At 35.0% G+C, this 19,745-nt stretch overlaps 1 protein-coding gene across 1 annotated transcript in view; it reads right to left on the reverse strand.

Moving 5' to 3' along the window:
- ADAM10 (ADAM metallopeptidase domain 10) overlaps positions 1–19,745 on the reverse strand; it is a 110,752-nt gene that overhangs the window by 62,484 nt on the left and 28,523 nt on the right. The window contains exons 3-4 of the mRNA XM_082648690.1: positions 8,496–8,614; positions 6,377–6,535 (exon numbers count right to left, since the gene is read on the reverse strand). Coding sequence (XP_082504816.1) covers positions 6,377–6,535; positions 8,496–8,614 — 278 coding nt within the window. The remainder of the gene's footprint in view (positions 1–6,376; positions 6,536–8,495; positions 8,615–19,745) is intronic.

The following is a 19,745-nucleotide window of genomic DNA, read 5'->3' on the forward strand; positions in this document are numbered from 1 at the left end:
TCAAATTCATTCTTCTTACTACCACATCAAACGTCTATAAACTTTTTCCAAACTCTCAAAACATATGACTTGACAGTATAATGACAACTTATTAAAAACTGCATCTTTAATGCAATATTCAGATGAACAATGAATTAATTTTCTTATTCAATCTGTTTGTAAAAACATCTCAAACACTGCAAAACACAATCATGAGGTGATATTTCTCAGAAAAAAAGAACAAAATTTCCAAATATAATTTTACTTTCTAGGATGAGTTTTAAAGCTGTTTTACAATATAAGAGCTTTGTTATTTTTAAATAATCTTATGTTTCTGAAATGATCATTATGCAGCCAAAATATTTTCTATTTATGTTTTTTAAATAAATATATACAAAAATGTATATTGGGTTGGCCAAAAAGTTCATTCAGGGTTTTCCGTAACATCTTACGGAAAAACCTGAATGAATTTTTTGGCCAACCCGATACATATGGTAACCAATCAGAAAACGTCTTGATCTAAAGTGTTCGTAACTTGAGTCTTATTTACATAAATAAAACAAAATAAACTTTGATTGAATAATATGAAAGGGCTGGGCATATTTTCTCCAAATTCTGCAAAAAGAATTAAACCCCTCACTGTCTCTTTTTAATGTTTTTTTAAATGTTTTCCCAATTAAATATCTCACATTACTAATTAAATATTTTTCAAATAGCTACCACTTCTCACAGGCTTCTCAACTTTTCTTCATTTGTGCCTGTGAACTATTTGGAGAAATTATATTTCCCTAGAGATTAACTCAGGAAAAAAAAGCAAAAACAGAGTCAACAATGCCACTAAATTCTTATATTTCTTTTAAATACTGTTACTTTGCTTAAGAAAATTAAGTATTTAACATCAATGCTAAGTAAAACACGTGAATTAAAACATACAGTATAGAAATTAACCAATAAACTTGTATATCCTATGGGAGTTCTGAAGTCATGGGCACTTCCTATCATAGTCTTAAGCAATTCTGCTACTGAATTATCAATCAGAACACTCCATTCCTTAATCTTTCCGAGTGTCTACCACAGTTTGTCACAACTCCATACACATAAGCACATTTCCAAGCTCAGACTGGACCTTAAGCACATATAGAAACTTTCCACGATAATCCTCAGAAATTCCTGGTACCTCTGGAAGAAAAATGTGACAATCTAACAATGTCAGATTTGAACAATGCTAGCCATTATCAATACTTTCCAATTCAATTCTTCCTTTCCTCTTTTCCTTCTATCCTTTGTCCCTCCCTTCCACTAACAGTGACACAAAAGGTGTTGAAAATCTTAGTGACTATGACAAAACTCAGTTACATCCACAACTTCAAAAACACAATATGAAACTGATTTTTTTTAAGGTTTATTAAAAGCAATATCCTGAAGTTTCACAAACGAAGAGGCTTCTACCGGAAGGAGGCCTTCACCTTGAAATGGTTAAGTAAAATTTAACAGTCTCAATTTTTCAGAGCAAGAAATAAGGGGTCTTCCCACTGAAGCACAAGAGAAAGAAGCGATAAGTACAGTTACAGCTAGCACACAGGCTGAAAGTAAGAGTAACCTACTGTTGATACAATACTATGAGGCACAGGCAAATTCAAGCTCTTTGGGCTTTCCTATACCACCCAAAGGAAAATAAATAATCTGAAGTGAAAGAATAAACCTAAACACTCTTACTCTACGGCTTCATGTATTTACTTAAAATATCTTTTAGTTCAGAAACAAAATATTTCTTTCTAAGTACAGCATGGGAAAATTGCTTAGACCTTTGCCTCTCAGAAAGGTAGTATACAAAAGGTGCAAAGGTCCACTATTTACAACTAATGATTCCAAGCAATCATACAGTCAGTCATTCCTAAAAGCTGTTCATATTACTAAGACTAGCAGTATAGTTTATGGGACAATGTTTTTCCCAGTTTCTTAAAATAAACTGGGCCAAGAGGCAGAGGACTAAATGGTATTCTTACCCTGTCATAATTGTTCACACTTCTATGTCCTAGAAGAGAGTGTTTTTTACCAGCTAAGTATAGATTGAACAAGTATGAATTTTAAGCTGATAACTACATGTAGTTATCACCTTCACATCTAAATGGATATCAAAGCATCTAGAAGTTATTAAATATTTTCACTGAAAACTGTCTCTATGTTCTGGTACAGCACCAGAAGCCATTCCCTAAGGTTCTCCAGAATATCAGTATCATTTTTCATGGTGGTTTCATATATTCATGCCTAGAGTTGCAAAAACAGTATTAAGATGAGGGTAGCCAAACTCTCATCAGGATTCCTATCCAAAGTTGGCGTGCCTCCCCTGTCATTTGCTTCCGCTGAAAATAACAAATACAGGGACACCAAATTCACTCAAGCATATACACAATGATCTAAACAGCCATGCAGTACTTTAGCTGTAAAAATAAATTATTGGCACTTAAGCAAATTATATGAAAATAATAATAATATTATTATTAAATAATAAAGGGACATCCTCTCTCTTTTAATTAGCTGTGAAATAAAGCATCCATTGCTAGATATGTTAGGGAAAGAATTTGGCTCTAAACAGCAATAGATGCAAATGTGTGATTTCAGGGAGGCTTACAGATCTCAGAAAAGACCCAGAAATCCTTGGAATAATGGCAGTGAGAATTTACAGCTTTTTTCCAGGAGTGAAGCAGAAGGCACATGGTTAAGAACACGAGATCCACAATCAAGTGACCTAAGTTTTCTAAGGCTTAGTTTCCTCATCTATAAAGTGGGGATAATATGTGTGCCTATATACCTCACAGGGTTATTGTGAAGATTAAACAAAATAATGTAAGCAAAGAACTTTGTATGGTGCTGGTTATACATCAGAGAGAAATAACTACTTGTACTACCACTAATACTATTAGAACCTTAGGTATTCTACACAGAGAGGTTAAAGGGCCAATTAAAAGTAAATTTAGGGCTTCCCTGGTGGCACAGTGGTTGAGAGTCTGCCTGCCGATGCAGGGGACACGGGTTCATGCCCTGGTCCAGGAGGATCCCACATGCCACGGAGCGGCTGGGCCCGTGAGCCATGGCCACTGAGCCTGCGCATCCGGAGCCTGTGCTCCGCAACGGGAGAGGCCACAACAGTGAGAGGCCCACGTACCGCAAAATAAATAAATAAATAAATTTAATCTAGACAAATACCATGTGGTTTCACTTACATATGGAATCTTAAAAAAAAAAGGAAAAGAAAAGAAAACAAAACAAAACAGAAACCGAGGCATAGATACAGAGAACAAACCAGTGGTTGCCAAAGGGAAGGGGAGTAGGAGGAGACTGGGCGAAATAGGTCAAGGAGATTAAAAGGCACAAACTTCCAATTATAAAATAAGTAAGTCGTGGGGAGGTAACATACAGCATAAGGAATACAGTCAATAATACTGTAATAATTTCGTATGGTGACAGATGTTATCAGACTTATCGTGGTGATCATTTCATAATGTATTTAAATGTCAAGTCACTATGTTGCACACCTGAAGCTAACATAATATTGTATGTCAATTATATTTCAATTTAAGAAAAGTAAATTTATCTAGCCATCCTCTAGAAGAGCGGTAGGCAAACAACAGCCTGCTAGATATGAGTCCTTTTGTTTGGCATGAAAGCTAAAGACGGTTTTTACATTTTCAAATGGTGGGAAAAAATTAAAAGAAAAATATTTTGTGTCATGTTAAGATTACATGAAATTCAAATTTAAGTGTCAGTAAGTTTTATTGGAACATAGCCATGCTCGTTCATTTACATATTTCCTATTGCTGTTTTCATACTACAGTGGCAGAATTCAGCTGCAACAGAGCAAATATGGCCCACAAAGACAAATTATTTACTATCTGGACCTTTACAGAAAAAGTTTGCCAACCCTTGGTCTAGAATCTAGACTAGAGCAACTATTTAAAAACTAGGGCTTCCCTGGTGGCGCAGTGGTTGAGAGTCTGCCTGCTAATGCAGGGGACGTGGGTTCGAGCCCTGGTCTGGGAGGATCCCGCGTGCTGTGGAGCAACTGGGCCCATGAGCCACAACTGCTGAGCCTGCGCGTCTGGAGCCTGTGCTCCGCAAAAAGAGAGGCCACCACAGTGAGAGGCCTGCGCACCGCGATGAGGAGTGGCCCCCGCTTGCCACAACTAGAGAAAGCCCTCCCACAGAAACGAAGACCCAACACAGCAAAAAATAATAAATTAATTAATAAAACTCACTCCAAATTTCATACACAATAAAAACTACTATTTAAAAAATAAATAAATAAATAAAAAATAAAAACTAAATGGTTAATACATGGGTGCTTTCCTTTTGTAGTTAACTTGACAGATTTTCAGATAGTTTTTCAAAAGTAATTGTCTAAATCTGCAAGCACTAAAAATTCTGTTTAAGGCAATTGCTTCCCATACTCTTATCCTCATATCATTACATTTCCATTTACCAGAAGAAGTTACAAACAAAATCACTCTAACATTGCTGTTTTTAGGCTCTAATACCACTACTGGCATGTAATAACAAGCAGAATGTGAAACGATCTCCTTACCATGAATATATGTTTACCAAGACAAGTAAGAGTTAAGCACTGAAATCAATGGTAAAGTTAAATGCCAAAAGGAACAGAAAACTAAGTTGCATCCAATGTCACTGATTCTGCAAGCTAACTCATCACCTTTGGGGGAAAAGAAAAGGCTGAAATAAAAGGAGATTTTTGAAAATTACTATAAGATGCAAAGTGAAAGAAATGCAATTACATGATGAGGAAGAAACAGAAGTATGAAAAAAGAGCAGAACATTCTTAAACTACCTACAAGTAGATAAGAGAAGAAAGGAAACGAGAGAGAAGACAAAACAACAGAAATCATAAAAGGCAGAATAAACACAGTTGAAGATACTTATAAGACATACAAAGTGAAGGAAAATGTTTGATTACAATATCATGGGAAGGAAATCATCAGTTCAAAATCTGTCAATCATTTCTTCCTCTCCTTTCTTTCCCAAAGGTCTTGCTTGATTTTGAGAAAACATTATAGGGAAAATGTTGCAGGACTTCATTAAATATCAGTGAAGAAACTGCTGCAGAGATAAATGATATCTGAAATGTTAAAGGAGCAAAAGAAACAGAAACTGCAGTTGGAGAACTTACACACCCTGATAGAGGAGGTAAACCTGCAAAATGATTAAATTACTCAGAAAATTACAAAGTAACATACAAATGAAGTAGATGATAATTCTACTGGCAGAAAGAAAGGAATTCATACTCTAGCTTGTGAAGGAAGACTGTAGCTTGGAGCTTGAGGAGAGTCTAAAATACCAGGAGGGGAAATTGGAAAAGGAATCAAATAGGGATGAGCAAAAATGTGCACAAGTAGCATTAACGAATTTATGATTTAACAAATAGCCAAAATCATAAATGTATTCTATCTAGAATAATTATGCTATTTTCTATAGTAATCGAGCATTAGAGATGACAAGCAAGTTGGACAGACTTAAATACAGAAACGGTCAGAGCTGATAAAGCAAGAAGTCGACATGGTTAACACTTTCCAGTACGTTACCAGGGGTGAGAACGAAATTACTGACAACAAATTTCTATATGTAGAAAGGAAAATGAAGCCTGGAAGCTGCCAAATAAGGAAAATAGGCAAAACTTGATAGACTACTCTTACTACAGTCAAAAATAAAATATGAGTATTCAAGAGGCCTGTGAATTAGAAGAATGCATTTCTGGGTCATTTCATTACAGCATTCTCGTGATTAAATGACTATGGATATACAGACAATGGTAGAATGAAAAGGGGAAGTCTAAATACATTTTCTATTCTTAAAACACAGAAAAAGAACTCTCCCAACAAATTACCATCATACAAGACCATGGTCGAGAACAAAATCCATAAAGATAAATCTGAAGTCTTACCAAGTGGAAGTCATTTCAAGATTCCAAAAAGAAATACTCAAAAGGCTTAGAAATTACAAAAATATCTAAAATATTCTTTAAATACTATGCAAATATCCACATTGAAATTTACATAAGAAGATGATGCTTCAGTAGGCCACACACACAAAGGTGTTACAGCATTAAATGACTGGATGATACCACAATATAGAATTTCCAGTTCAATCGGAGTTGGTTGACTCATAGTTCAAATAGAATTGGTTGTAGCATATCAACAAAGTAGTACCAGCACAGACTGACAATGATATTGTCTCAACGATATAGATCCATTCTTTAATTGAGATTTTAGTTGTGAAACTATTTTCTAGCCTGATTAACAGCTTAGGAAAGAAAACAGCTCAGGTTTCATTTGTCTCCACATAGTTTTAACTATTTATATACTCTTTGCAAAATTTAAGTACTTACTAATATCATCTTCATGATAAATGACAGAGTGAAATGGCAGAGTGCGGTCTTTAATATATCTCTCTGCTGGCTCAACATAAAATGTGCCACCACGAGTCTGAATGAATCCTTCAAATCTTCCATCAACAACAGACCCATGGCTAAAACTTCCTTCTTCACCTATTAATGAAAGCCACAAACTCTTAAAAATTTGATTTGCACATGAATGTTAAATTCATTCTCCTTTATAAAGCCATTCTTATGTATTGAGAAAAAAACTAAATACAAATTTACCGGGGAAATTAAGTTTCACATGAAACGTATCAACCTGAATGTGAACAACAACTGGAACTTAGTTAAAATATATACAGTATATATATAGTAACAACAATGAAAAATGGAACATCTGTCTTGCTGACAATCAAATTCCCAGAACCTAGCACAGTGCCTGGCATGCATGCAATAGTCATTCAAAAAAATGACTTAAATAAACTTAGAGGCAAGCAGATACACTGATAAAATATACATTTTCAAAATAAAGATATTAAAGTATCTTTTGAAATTCTACTCTAATTGCCATAAGAAAAAAAGTTCCTTTCCCACCTAATATATTCTGCACGAACCTTTTAGCTTCCTTACCACCAGTAGGTTTTATAAATACATTTTAAAAATAAGACAGTATTAAATATTTCAGAAGCAATTTGAACAAAATATGCCAACAATTCTTTCTGAGATATTGGAAAAAGGTTCATGATAGTATCCCATCAATTATACTTCTTTAGGGAAAGAAAATTATAAGAAAAAAAGTAGTTTTGTTTTTTAATACAGTCATAAAGAAAAGCTGAGTACCAAACATCAAATGATAAGAAGAGGTGGGTAGTTAGGTGAGGGCTTTAAAAGTTAAATTTGCCATTCAAAACTTTCTCATTAAAACAAAAATCAGGCTTTCTGCAATTTCTAAGTTGTAGATTAACAGTAATTAGTTGACTTTAAGTTAATCATAGACTGAAGCTGAGTCCAATACATTTGTATTTTAAATGATATGATGTTTATCTGCAAACTCATTTAGTCTTGTACGCTTTTTGACTATCACCTACCAAAAAAAAAAGGGGGGGGGGCGGGTGCTGGGAGACTACTAAGTTACTTGACCAGCAAGATAAATGATCAAGAAAATAACAGAAAACTATAATCTAACATTAGAAATCTCGACCTATGGAAAAACACTTTCCTTCTCCATTAAAGAATTATAAGAATACAAAAAAACTTTTAATTGTTTAACTATGCTTGATCTACAAATAAGAAATTTTAACTACGGAAATGTCTCATTTACCGATCATCATAAAAAAAAATAAGAAACCTTTCTCAAAGCATTTAATTTTTCAAGTCAGGATTTTGAATGGAAATCGCTCTAATATGTAGAAATAAAATTTAACTTTCAGTTAACTTTAATAACTCTTAATAAATAGGATCATCTTGAGTATTTATTAACGTAGAGTTATAACTCAATGATATTTTGCCCCTAATACCTACAGAAGACTTTGCTTTTTTAACTTTTTTACGACTTCCATCAATTGTTCTGTTCTCCCTACATTACTAAGCTGACAGATGTAATTTTCTATTGGGCTAATAAGTGTGCCCCCCATCTCCCTGATACCTTTTTAAATCTGGTGTAGTAAGAGAAATTCATTAGAATTGTGAACAAAAAGCAAATAGATCCAGAGGAAGGAAGGCCCTGGGAGGACTTTCCTATGAATGACTTTGTCACATTATTTTTGGCTATTAAGATAATCTTTACAGTTCGTTATAAAACATAGTTAAGTTACTGTTAATTCCTTGCTTGGAAGATCAGAAAATTATATAAATCATTAAAATTTTTTTAAAAACCTAACAGTTTGGAGGTAATGAGAGTCAAAACTTCATACCTTTCAGAAGTCAGACGCTGCATAATTCAATACTAAACATATATGTAAAGGTTGATCGAAGAATTACTTCATTCTTCAAAGCCCATTGCTCTTCACAATACACTCAAATCTCCCCAGGATTTATCCCATCTTTCTGAAATATTTGCCTATACTTCAAAATGCATATATTTCCTTGTATAGAAAAAAATTAAACACGGTTCTTTTAAGGTTCAACTCACCATAAATATGTCCAGTGTAAATATGAGAGGTATCATAATCAAGTACCGTATTTGATGTTTCCACCCTAAATTCATCACTGAAAAGGGAAGTGTCCCTCTTCATTCGTAGGTTGAAATGTCTGCAAACAGGGTAGGAAAGGAAAAAAATGAAATTAAAAGGATCCAAATTTAAACAATGATTTTTTAAATTAAAAAAAAGCTGCAAAATGTGGATTGTTTCACACAATTTGTCTATTTGGGAAATAACTGGCTAAGATTTTCTTATAAAAATTCTGCTCTGAAATTCAAGCTAACATTGTGATACAACTCACATACAATTAAACAGTAATCATCTAGGGATATATTAAAAAAATAAATGCCTACAGACTGATTCTCACATGGTGAAACAAGATCATTCCAACAGCAACTAAGTTACTTGAAGATAAAAGCAAGCTTCTTGACCCAATTACTGTTAATTCACCACTACTTGTCTCCCCTCTCTAGTAATTCCACAGCTTTTCCATTTTCCCCTATAATTCACAACTCAGATAAGAGAATACATAAGTGCCATCTAATTAGATACTTAACATCTCTTTTCAGACAAGCAAGTATGCATGCTCTTTCTTTCACACACAGACACACACATACAGAAAGACAGACACACATACACAAAAAACTTTACAACTCCTTTATTTTTCCCTGGGGCATCTTCTTCTAATTCTTTTTAGACCTTTCTCAGTTCAATTTGGAGATCCCAAACCCAAAGGACCATGATATTAGCTGAAATTATACTCATTCTAACTGTCCTCTATAAAGGAAAAGGAAAGACCAAAATACTGAAATAAAATTAAATAAAGAAATCTAGGGTTTTAGAATCAAACTCAGAATCAAAATCTTAAGCCTAGTAAATCCTTGCTAGCCCAGGATTCCTGTCCATTAAATGAAGATAACACATTCTATTTTCTGGAACAATTTTAAGGATTAGAGATTATAACGTATGTAAAGTCATTAACACAGTACCTGGCACAAAGGAGATGTAAAGGGTAGTAAAGTAGCTATCACTACCTAACTTTAAAAACTGTATCAAGTCTCCTTTATAACTGCCATAAACGTCTGCATATAACACAACTTCTACTCAGTGAATATGAACCAAAGTCTTTAATTAGCCAACCCCCAAATGTTAGTAGGATGTGGAATAATTTGAACTCTGACACATTGCTGGCGGAGGTAAAAAATGGTATAATCACTTTGGAAAACTGGCTGTTTCTTATAAAGGTAAACATACAAAAACCCTATGACCCACAATTCTATACCAAGAGAAATGAAAATATAAAATATATGTCCACACAAACAAATGGACACAAATGTCCAAAGCAGCTTTATTCATAATAGCCCAAACCTGGAAATAACCTAAATGTCTATCAGCAAGTAAAGAGAGAAAAAGGTTGTGGCTTATTCATACAGTAGTAGCAAACTATTCTGCAATAAAATCATCAAACTACCAAAAATAGGTACTTTTATAAAACACAAAAGAATGCACACAGTATATATAATTCCATATATATGTAATTCTAGAATAGGCAAAATCTATCTCTAGAGACAGAAAGCAGATTAGTAGTTGCCTGGGATGGAGAGACTAAGAGCAAAAGGGAATGAAGGAATTTTTTGCTCTGATGGAAATGTTCTACACCTTGATTTGAATGGTGGTTCACAAGTGTATACATTTGTCAAAACTTAAACTATACACTTGAAATGAATATATTTTATGTAAATTATACTTCAATAATGTTGATTTTAAAGAAAAAAATCAAATCATTTTTCAAGTGAATAGGGGTCAACAGTTGGGTATAATAACCATTACCTTCATAGAGTGTCACCCTTTCTGAACATTATTTTATCTTTTTCCCTTAATTTCCTGTATTGGCAACCTTTTATTTTGCAGCTGCATTCATTTCCACTTGCCTAAACCTCTCATCAAAAAACTCCTAGGGCTTCCCAACTACTGTGGCAAGGACTGTAGGCTAGGAAAGACATCCTTAGAACCTAAACGTTCCAATCTACTGCAGCAAGTAATCAACAAAGCCAAACACATCTTCTAAATGGGAACTCCAAAAAGTCAAAAAAAGACAATCCTAAACAAACAGGAATCTTTCCTGAATTCTTATTGTATATCCTTTTCATAAAATTCCTTTTAACCAACTAACAGACATGAAATTCTTGAAAGGTGAGTATAAATACACACATTATTTTTTAAAGGATCACATTTTGGAAAATCATTAATTTATCATTATATACACTTTTAATTTACTATATAAATACCACCTCTAAAAGAGCATCTTTGTTAAACAGACTAAACAGTAAAAATCCAAGGGCTTAATATGTTTGTCATTCAGGATTTATTATTCAGCAAAACTGTTTTGCCTTAAATCCATTATAAGCAGCAGCATTAGTACTCTATATCTCCCTCCCCCAAAATGGTAAAAGCTTCAGAAAGGACATTTAAGTTCAATATGAGAACAATCTATGCTGCAATCCCTACTCAAAACAATAGTTTTATATCACTTTACGTGTCTATGCAGATAGCAATCCTAGAGGGATGTTGTAACAGAGAGAATTTAAGAACACTTGAAGTAGGCCCCTTCTAATCTTGATATTGATTTCATAAGAAAATCATCTCATATATACAAAACATTATTCTCACTATTGATTTAAATTGGATTGAAACCACATATAAAATCAGTTTTCAATTATGCACAGTCAAGAAGCAACATAGATAATAAAACAAAAAAATCAAATTTACATCATACCCCCAAGACGCACTGCTCTATTAATATCAAAATTAATGTGCATCTGAAACATATATAAACAAAGAAGGAATGGAACAAGGGTGAGCCTGGAAGGCAGGTAAATGGTAGAAGAAGCCAGACTGAATTAAACTCTGTCACAATCCATGAAACAGATCAACTACAAATGAATAATCAGAAGCTGGGTATATTATTCCATTAACTAAGTCATTGGATTCCAGTTCTCTAATTTTAATTCCACTACCATCTGTTTGATAGTTCATATCTTTACACTATTTTAATATTTATATAAATTGCAAATTCTTTGCAATAGTCCTGTCAGACAACACATTATAAAGTAATAATAATAATTAGCTGATGAACACATCCTACCTTCCCAATTTCTCAACAAGCCTTGAACAAAAAATCATGTGAAAACATAACCTGATTCTTTTTATTTTATTTATTTATTTTTTGGCTGCATTGGATCTTCGTTGCTGTGCGTGGGCTTTCTCTAGTTGCAGTGAGTGGCGGCTACTCCTTGTTGTGGTGCGCGGGCTTCTCATTGCAGTGGCTTCTCTTGTTGCAGAGCACGGGCTCTAGGCGCACGGGCTTCAATAGTTGTGGCTCACGGGCTCAGTTGTTGTGGCTTGCAGGCTCTAGAGCGCAGGCTCAGTAGTGTGGCACACGGGCTTACTTGCTCTGCAGCATGTGGGATCTTCCCAGACCAGGGCTCGAACCCATGTCCCCTGCCTGCACTGGCAGGAGGACTCTTAACCACTGCACAACCAGGGAAGTCCCAACCTCATTCTTTAATTGCTTAAACTTTTGGCCCAAAGGTCAGAATAACTACAGTGAACACTGCCTTATAAAAATCACTGTATTTTGGGAAAAAAGTTTGGTGGTTCCTCAAAAAGTTAAACAGAATTACCATATGATCCAGCAATTCTACTTCTATGTATACACCCAAAGGAATGGAAATCAGGGACTCAGATACTTGTACACCAGTGTGTGTGGCAGCATTATTCACAATAGCCAAAAGACAGAAAAAATTCTAATATTCATCAACATATGGATTTCAAGATGTATGTATGGGGAATTCCCTGGTGGTCCAGTGGTTAGGGCTCCGTGCTTTCACGGCCAAGGGCCCAGGTTCAATCCCCGGTCAGGGAACTAAGATCCCATAAGCCGAATAGTGCGGCCAAAAAAAAAAAAGATGTACATATGAGTGGTATATACATACAATGGATTATTCAGCCTTAAAAAGGAATGAAATTCAGATACACTACAACACAGATGAACATTAGAAACATTATGCTAAGTGAAAGGAGCCAGACGCAAAAGGCCACATATTATATGACTCTAGTTATGCAGGACATAGAATAGGCAAATTCCTAGAGATAGAAGGTAGAACACAGGTTACCAAGGGCTGGTAGGAGGGCAGAATTGGAAGTTATTGTTTCTGTTTGGTATAATCAAAAAGCTCTAAAAATGAATCATGGTGATAGTTAGACAACACTTTGAATGTACCTAATGCCACTGAATTGTACACTTAAAAATGATTAAAATAGTAAGTTACATGTTATTTTTCCACCATAAAAATAAATAAATGTTTAAAAATCATTGTACTGGGACTTACCTGGTGGCACAGTGGTTAAGACTCCACACTCCCATTGCAGGGGGCCAGGTTTGATCCCTGGTCAGGGAACTACATCCCACATGCATGCCACAACTAAGAGTTCACATGCCACAACTAAGGAGCCTGCATGCCGCAACTAAGGAGTCCACCTGCTGCAACTAAAGGAGCCCACATGCACCAATTAAGGAGCTGGTGAGCTGCAACTAAGGAGCCCACGAGCCGCAACTAAGACCCAGCACAACCAAATAAATAAATAAATCAACATTTTTTTAAAAAATCATTGTATTCCCAAAAACTAGGGTATAAAATAAAATTGTGCAGGAGAGATACCCTTCCTAGCAGTAAAAGCCCCTAGAGAACTGGTTGAGATAGTAGTATTGTGATGATAATGATGAGATTATAACATTCTTCTTAAATTTATATAGGTTTACAGTTTTCAGAGCACTTTCACACATATTACTGCATCCCGTCCTCACAGTAACATTGCTAAGGAAGCACGATGAATATTTTTATCAAAGGGCATGACTCAGGTCACAAGACTAGAATTAGGACTAGAACTCTAGTATTTGGTTGCTGCATCTTGCTTTCAATCATACCACGAATGCCTCTCAAGCATGTGCCGGAAGCAGTCAAGCTAATATATGCTGAGTGTTGTAGCAGTCTTAATGTATGTAATATTATCAGTCTTCACCAAGTCACCTTTTAAAATTTGAACAAATGCAAGTAAGATACAGAAGTGAAAATATAACGTTATTTGAATTTCACTGAAAATTCTACTTTACAACACCACCATAAGAAGTTCCCTTTGATTATTAATCCCGTTTTACTATGTTTCTTTCAGTAAGTTTAGTTCTCTTTTTTTATATGTGTGTGTATATATATATATATTTTTTTTTTTTTTTTTTTTTTGGTTGTGTTGGGTCTTCGTTTCTGTGCGAGGGCTTTCTCTAGTTGTGGCAAGCAGGGGCCACTCTTCCTCGCGGTGCGTGGGCCTCTCACTATCACAGCCTCTCTTGTTGCGGAGCACAGGCTCCAGACGCGTAGGCTCAGTAGTTGTGGCTCACGGGCCCAGTTGCTCCGTGGCATGTGGGATCTTCCCAGACCAGGGCTCGAACCTGTGGCCCTGCATTGGCAGGCAGATTCTCAACCACTGCACCACCAGGGAAGCCCTCTTTTTTTTTATTGTTATAATATAGTATACTGTCATCAAAGATAAACTTTAGATTTCCTCTGAGGAGGAAGATGCTCTGTATAAGGAACATCATTCGCACTGGGAATATTTTCCTACTGTTAGATTTAATCACTATGTTGATTCTATGAATCAATAGTATTTTGTCTCTCATCTTGATTATAGTAGTTCTATTATAATTCTTTCCTTAGTGGCATATAGTAAAGTTATAAAGAATAGAGTAAAATTATAGGAGGGCAAAATCAACTAACAAATGACAGCAATTTGAAAAAATACAGGAAACAGATTCCAAATCTCTGGCCTCAGTGCTTTGAAAATGCAGTTGTACCATGTGGTAATAATAGTTGGTTTTCCCCTCTAAGGCTTGAGAAAAGCACTCTAAATCTAAACTAAACAAACGAACAGAGGTACCAGAACCACCTGTGGTACAGAACAACAAAATAAATTATGCTAGGATATGATTCTTTAAGTTTTTGGTTGATCATATACTTCTATATTAAAGAGGTACCATTCTATATATTAGAACAGTAAGAATATAAACTGAAAAGAAGTTGCCTTTTCCCATATGATAGCTATTTAGGCTAAAGATAATATGGCCCTGACTCTCAGAAGAAAACAGCAATAGTTAAAGGTGCATCCCTTGAACTCAAGTCATATTAGGACAAAAAGCCTCGACTAATCAAGTACCTTGATAACAGGGGGAAGAAACCTGAGAGCAAAAACCTTGCTTCCAAGTATGTCTGTAATCCAGCAGTCCCAGACGGGTCTACTGAGTCTAAATGGAACAGGTTTATGGTAGACCTGGGTAGTGATTCCTAGAAATAAAACAGTACTTAATAGCCATCCCTGACATTTCTAGGTATTCTTTTCCTTGTAACATTCACCTTCTTCTTAATAAAGATGCTTGACAGACTCTCCATTCAAACTATTTTTGTAAGACAAGTTGCCAGTATTAACAGCAAATATTACTATGAGTCAAATATCTAGTTTACTTCCACTAGTATATTTTTTGAAACAGCAAAGTCCTTTTTCAAATTATCTTAAAGAAGCCACTATCCGCCTCCTCCAAAAAAAAAAAGGATAAAATAGAACAGGTTGGTAGAAGGGGAAAGGGCAGAGTCAGCCCACCTGCGGCCCATTGGGAAGAACCTGAGGCAACCTCCAAAGAAATTCTAGGGTTCTACAGTTTGAAAAACACAGTTCCAGGCTTTACTGATGGCCCTGAGGTAGATAGATTACCGCAAATAAGCAAAAATACATATACGAGATTCCTCAAGAGCTCCCAAAGAAGATAAAAGTGAAACTAAAACTCAAGCAAAAATAAGTAAATGTATCCTGTGTAAGGAGAAGCAGGGACTTCCCTAGTGGCGCAGTGGTTAAGAATCTGCCTGCCAATGCAGGGGACACAGGTTCAACCCCTGGTCTGGGAAGATCCCATACACCGTGGAGCAACTAAGCCCATGCGCCACAACTACTGAGCCCGTGAGCCAAAACTACTGAGCCGACGTGCCACAACTACTGAAGCCGGCGTGCCTAGAGCCCATGCTCCGCAACAAAGAGAAGCCACCACAATGAGACGCCAGTGCACCACAACAAAGAGTAGCCCCCCGCTTGCCGCAACTAGAGAAAGCCCGCGTGCAGCAACAAAGACACAAGGCAGCCAAAAATAAATTAATTAAATAAATTAAATTAAAAAACAAAAGAAAAATACGTTTACACTCGTATTTCCATTCCTTTTTCAAAACAGGAGGAAGCTCAGTTTTTTAAAACTCATTCCCTCTCTTCTACATAAACCCTAGTTAGTGCTTAAAAACATGAAAAATAAAAATGGTATTTCATGTTAAAATCTTATCAAAGAAGCTAAGCTCAGAGCCATCATCAGCTCTCAATTTAACTTCTTCAACACAGAATTAACATGAACACAACTCAGTTGCTATTTCTTATTTCAGTAAGTAATTCAAATAGCCAGTGTAGCCTTCAGAGTTTTAAAAAACATATTTGTTAGGCTTTTAATTTCTGTGTTTAACGAGGAATCAGGCAATCAGGCAATAACTAAGAATTGCATATCCTAGAAAATCCACTGCTGAGACCAAGAGTGGTATGAAATATACTTCAACAAAAGTATATGCTAAAGGGCACTGTACTTGACATAAAATAGGTACAAATAAATACCATTTTCCCTTAGGAAATTTTGCTCAAACTTGCTCAAATCTTGTTGGAACAGATTTCAGGGTCAGGTCAGTATTTTTTTTTATTTTGTTTTTCCATATCCATAACAGTAGCATTTTTACACAATTCTAATTTATTCTGTTGCTCTTCTTTATGAGTTGGCATCTATCTGTGCTCCTTAGATTCTCACTTCTGTGTCTTAAAGTGTGCTGGTTTGTCTATGGAGTTAAAAGCATCCTGGGTTTCTGCTACGCTACTCATGATACGTCAAAGATAAAGTCCAAGACACTTCCTGACTAACACAGCTCCGGTCAGGACCCAAAGAGAATACTTATGCCTTTTACAGGTTACCTGGGCCACATCCTTGATACCCTCACATTTCAGAGGCAGGGAGAACTTGAGTCTCAACTGCAAAGAAACTTCAAATCAAATTATCTGACCATTTATTATGAACAGTTCGTAAATGTACAGTTAAGGCTATAGGAATAATTATCTTATCAAAATCAGAAAAAAGAAAACTCCAAAACATCATGCTGCACTTAGATAAAATTTTGGTATCTTCTACACTATATACAAATCACATATTAGATGGAAACAATTTCTGATTTATTGATTATGTACCTAAACAATTAAATACAGAAACATAAAGAAGTTTATTACTGACTAGACAGTGTTTTGAGAGTTCTTTTTAATTTAGTTACTTGAGTGTTACTAATATATTTTGTAGAACTTTAAAGCAGGAAGAGGCCTTAAACATTATCTCATCCAAACTTCAAGGTTTTACTAATGAGGAAGCTAAGGCTCAAAAGAATCTCTAGATAACACATGCCAACTCAGAAGGGAACACCATTCAGGCTCCAAATCACCACAGTACTCCTTTCTCTACCCAGTTTACGACTGTTTCAATACATATATTATACTTCCTATAAAAATCACAAGTTCTTTACTAAGTAGCTTCCTACTCAAATGCAAATCTATGAAAGGCAGTAAAGTTAGCAAAGTCGTGAGAAGACCAGAAAATAAAGTTGACTGTCCAAAGTATATAATGGAAAACAAAACATGAAGGAAATGTTTAAAAATACATATACACACAAGAAAAAAAAAAGTTAACTTCATGATGTATATGAGTCAAATTATTATGCTATACATCTTAAATTTGTACAGTGCTATATGTCAATTATATCTCAATAAAACTGGAAGGGAATAAAAAGAGCAATGGTTTTTCATGGAATTCTCAAGAATGGACATTAGGCTTAAAGAATCTCGACATTCCTTCATTTAACACTGGTATTTGTAAACGTGGGATGTGATCCACCCTTTCTTATTTAGGAAACGTGGAAGCCAGGTTGAAAGAATTGTGTTCATGTGCTTAGGCATAAAACAAACAGAACAAAGAATGATTTTAATACTGAAAGACACATACACACACACACATACCCACACCCTAGAGAGGCTGTGCTAGTACCCAAAACCAACATTTTGTATATGGTGGAGAAGGAGAAGAAACTTAGCAAGAAATCTATAATTATATTTATCAAGGTCATTTTTGTAGGCCTATTTCAAGGAAAGGGAGAAATAAAACTATGAGATCATCACATTTTTAACTAAGGTATGTTATAAGATAGTTACAATAATCATGTTTTAGGACACAAACTCTGAGACAGTGTGAATATACAAGTATAATAATTGAGACAACAAAATTAAATTCCTGAATTCAGATCTATTCTAGAAAATGTAGTATATGTATATAGTTAATTAAACAGATTTCTGTTAAAAGTACCTAAGATAATCACTAACACACAGAATGAGATTTCCTGGGTCCAGGTCCTTTGCTGAGAGCCTCAGCTAGAAGTAAGTCCTCCTCCCTTTGAATACCTACAGCATTTTATCTGTAAAGCACCATATCACATTTTCTTCTTATACAATGACTTACGCACATCTTGCAGCTCCTATCAGAATAACTAAATAACAGCGTGTACTTGTACACTCTCTCTCAGTTACGCTCACACATGTACCAAAAAAAACAAAAGGAGGTAGGGATTTGGTTTTGCCATATGTTCAATATGAATTATGTAATGGAGCTAATAAAAATCTAATGATGTAATAGAAATGTGGTATCCAAACCAAAGGCAGCTAGAATCTCAACTTTTCCTTTTGGCAGTCACACGATATCTGCAATACAGCATTAAATTTACTTTGAGATAGTTACTAAAAACTTAGGAAGGCTTAATGATCGCTTATTATTTCATGGTACCAATAAAGAATGGTAATTAAAATTTTTTCTGAGGTTAAGGGTCATAAAAATTTACATGATTTGCCATCAGTAAAATTTTTATCTAGAACAGATCCTGAAATGAATTTTTTCTTCCTTCAGAACAAAGTAGATTTTATAACTTGACAGTACTTTTTTCTATAATGATCATTGTTTTGTAATATGGAAATTAAGTTAAGTAATGCATTTATTTCCATGTGCAAAATACTTTGTTTCATAGCAATTCTTATTATCTGATTTTTTTCATCCATTAAAATCTTTCTTGAGTGTCTATAATATAAGGGCAAATAGCAGACACTAAATAGTAGCATGTGTCTGCCTGTGAGGAAGAAAAAACAGTTACAGAAAAATAAACAAGAAATGCACCCATGAAAAGGAAGAGATACTGAACCAATGCCAAAGGCACAGGTAAGTAATTTAAAGGTTCAGAGGAAGGTGTAAATAAAGCTTCAAAGAAGTAGAACTTGAATTGTGTATTAAAAGATGATCAGAATTTAAGATAAATAATACAGGAAACAAACTGTACATGGTATATTCAGCAATGAGAAGCTCATTCTGAATGAAACAGACACAATATGGGGAAGTGGAACAAAGTAAGTTTAGAATAGACTTGAGTTAATTTACAAAGAATCTTGAAAGCCCAGTTAAGAAATCTGGCTAACAATCATTAATTGAAGACTTTAGAGCAATAAGCTGACATGAAAAAGGAAGCATTTAAGGAAGAGTCATCTTGTAGCAGTACATAGTATAGCTTTAATGATAAATGGAATGGAAGCTGGGAAACCTATTAGGAGGTGAATAATAAATCAGGGTTACAACTGTAGAAAAAGTACAAAAGGAATAGACTTATTCATTACAGCAGGCAAGGCAGAGAATCTGACAAAGAATACTTGAAGATTTTGTATCTGAATACTCCTAACAGACAAAGAAAAAAATAATATGGGGTCTTGAATCAGCCAGGTCCAGGTAAAATCTGTGCTACGTAACTTTAAAGAAGTTATTTAACTTCTGTGAGTCTTAGTTTCCTTGGATATAAAAAGATTTATCTTGTTTGGGTGTAGAGAGATTAAAAAAGAAAATGCATATAAAGCATCCGGTACCTGGAACACAACAGGACTAAATAAATGTGATTTTTTTTTTTTACCTCTCTCCCTTGGCTCCCTGTTCTTTATTCCTTAACAATTCTGTCTAAGAATTAAGCAGTACAGTAGGTCATCTG

The sequence above is a fragment of the Grampus griseus genome (assembly GCF_964374135.1).
Source record: "Grampus griseus genome assembly, chromosome: 2".
Lineage (NCBI taxonomy): Eukaryota > Metazoa > Chordata > Mammalia > Artiodactyla > Delphinidae > Grampus > Grampus griseus.